The sequence below is a fragment of the Haemaphysalis longicornis genome, unplaced genomic scaffold (genome assembly GCF_048455015.1).
Source record: "Haemaphysalis longicornis isolate Haplotype H1 unplaced genomic scaffold, Haemaphysalis longicornis Haplotype H1 scaffold_6, whole genome shotgun sequence".
NCBI classification, from domain to species: domain Eukaryota; kingdom Metazoa; phylum Arthropoda; class Arachnida; order Ixodida; family Ixodidae; genus Haemaphysalis; species Haemaphysalis longicornis.
In genome coordinates, this window is record NW_027526407.1 from 83,484,473 (window position 1) to 83,487,229 (window position 2,757).

The 2,757-nt window shown below is 47.0% G+C and overlaps 1 protein-coding gene across 1 annotated transcript in view; it reads right to left on the bottom strand.

Moving 5' to 3' along the window:
• Positions 1–2,526, bottom strand: part of LOC144141727 (venom metalloproteinase antarease-like TtrivMP_A) — a 44,035-nt gene extending 41,509 nt beyond the window's left edge. Inside the window, exon 1 of the mRNA XM_077673237.1 lies at positions 2,317–2,526. Coding sequence (XP_077529363.1) covers positions 2,317–2,389 — 73 coding nt within the window. The 5' untranslated portion in view covers positions 2,390–2,526. The remainder of the gene's footprint in view (positions 1–2,316) is intronic.
• Between the last annotated feature and the right edge of the window lie 231 nt (positions 2,527–2,757).

The following is a 2,757-nucleotide window of genomic DNA, read 5'->3' on the forward strand; positions in this document are numbered from 1 at the left end:
ATAATGCCCATCTACCCCCTGGTTCCGCAATGCTTAATGACTGCTAGGGTTTCGACCGAGTCAAATTCTTTCTCATAATCTATGAAGGCTATATATAGGGGTTCAGTATACTCAGCACACTTCTCTATCACCTGATTGATCGTGTGAATATGGTGCATTGTTGAATAACCTTTACGGAACCCTGCTTGTTCTTTAGGTTGACTGAAATATAAGGTTGCAGAAATTCTGTTAGCGATTACCTTGGTAAGTACCTTGTAGACGACTGACAGTAAGCTGATCGGCCTGTAATTTTTCAAGTCCCAACCGCAAGGACCGACACCGCCGGGCGCCTCATCTCTGACCATGAAATCCTAACTCCGCTGGACTCTACCTACAGCTCCCTCCTCGCGCACTACACACACATCAGAAGAACATACCCTCCTCCACACCACAGTCTCTCCAACCACCAAGCTCACATATGTCGGCGTCTACAAACAGAAACCTTCTACAACCACACTATCCTCTCCCACATATCTCCGTCCATTTTCCCCCACAACTGCCCACAATGTGACATCCCTCTCACAACCTACCACCTTGTGTATTCATGTCCCCACCACCCCCACCCCATTCACTCCCCCTCCCTTGAGCAGTGGGAGTTTGCGCTGACCAGCTCAGCGCCGGAGCATCAAATCGCCCTGGTGCAACGAGCCCGGTGCAGGCTCGCGGCCTCCTGGACGTAGGAGGCTGACCACGTCCCTTTCCAGCTCCCTTGGCTGCTCAATAAAATGTTTTTTACCACCACCACCACCTTCAGTTCACCTTTCTTATGGGTTAGGATGATGTTCGCGTTCTTCCAAGATTCCGGTACACCTGCAGTCATTAGACATTGCGTATGCAGGTTTGCCAGTTTTTCAAGTACAATTTCTCCGCCATCCTTCAAGAGGTCTGCTGTTATCTGATCCTCACCAGGTGCCTTGCCCCCTTTAATTTCTTTCAAAGCCTTCCTTTCTTCTTCGGCCTTTACTGGTTGAATGTCTATCTCCTTTGAACTACTTTCTCGTTCAGCATTATCCTGGATGTCCCTGCTACTCTACAGATCCCTATAGAACTCCTCGGCCACTGTGACTATTTTATCCCCATTTGTGATGACATTGCATTGCTTATCTTTAAGTGCATGCATCTGATTTTTCCCCACGCCAAGACGCCTCTTTCCCGCTTTCAGGCTACCTCCGTTCTTTACAGCGTATTCCTATCCTCTCCATATTATACTTACGTATGTCAGCTGTCTCACGCTTATTGATTAACATCGAAAGCTCCGCTAGTTCTATTCTGTCAGATGGGGAGGAGATTGTCATGGTTTGCCGTTTCCGAATTAGATCTTTCGTCTCCTGGGAAAGTTTACCAGTATCCTGTCTAGCCATCGTGCCCCCGACTTTTACTTCACATTCCGTAATAATGCGTGTAAGGTTGTCACTGGCTTCCTGTGTCGTAAGCTCGGCTTCCTCGGTAAGAGCTGAATATCGGTTCTGCAGCGCGATCCTGAATTCTTCTACTTTACGTCTTACGGTTAGCTCATAAATCGGATTCTTTCGTACTAGCTTGTTATGGTCCCTCATCAAATCTAGCCTAATTCGAGATCTTACCATACGGTGGTCACTACACCTTACTCTTCCGATCACTTCCACAACCTTCACGACGCCAGGGTTATCGCGTAATATGATGTCTATTTCATTTTTGGGGTCCCCATTCGGGCTTCTCTACGTCCACTTCCGGCTCTCCCGTTTACCGAAGAAGGTATTCATTATGCGTAGGGTATTCCGTCCTGCTAACTCAACTTGTAAGTCCCCCTGCTATTTCTACAGCCCAGACCATAGTTCCCAACTGCCTTGTCTCCAGCCTGATTCTTGCGTACTTTAGCATTGAAGTCCCCCATAACTACGGTATACTGTGCTTTTAATTTGGCCATTGCCGATTCCACATCTTCATAGAAGCGTTCCACTACCTGGTCTTCGTGGCTGGATGTGGGCGCATAGCCCTGTACCACCTTGCACTTGTACCTCTTATTGAGCCTAATTACAAGACCTGCTGCCCTTTCGTTAATGCTATAGTATTCTGCTATGTTTCCAGCTATGCTTTTATTGACTATAAATCCCACTCCCAGTTTGCTTCTATCCACTAGACCGCGGTAACATAGGACGTGTCCATTCTTCAGCACCGTAAAGGCTTCACCAGGCTTCACTAACCTCACTAAGCCCTATGACGTACCATTTAATGCCCTTTAATTCCTCGAACAACAGCTAAGCAGCTTAGCCAGAATTAAAGTGGTAAACGACTTACGGTTTTCTTCCTTCGAGTGTACGCATGTTAGCAAAATAAGCAACAAAAAACACCTAAAACTCCAGCGTTGCATCGTGTCTCCTCTCCCAAGCTGTATTCGCTTCGCTATATTCCCCCTCAAAACATTCGGCCGCTACCCAAGTTTCTTGAAGACCTATGCTTCGCACCTTAATAACATTTCCCGCAGAACAACCGGCTACGACCACGCGACATCGTGGCTCTCAAAAGCACATCGCTCTAAAATATGGAGGTGCTATTTTAGGGCAGTTTGCGAAATGCCAAAATATTCTTAGAACTGAAAGGTCCACCTCGCTACTGAATTTCCAGAGAGGTCAAAAGAAAAACATAAGGGTCGAGCATTTCAGTTTGTTGAGAGGTCAGGCCATAAAAAGCCATGCCTTTGACGTGAAAAAAAACACCCACAAGTGGACAGCACAGACG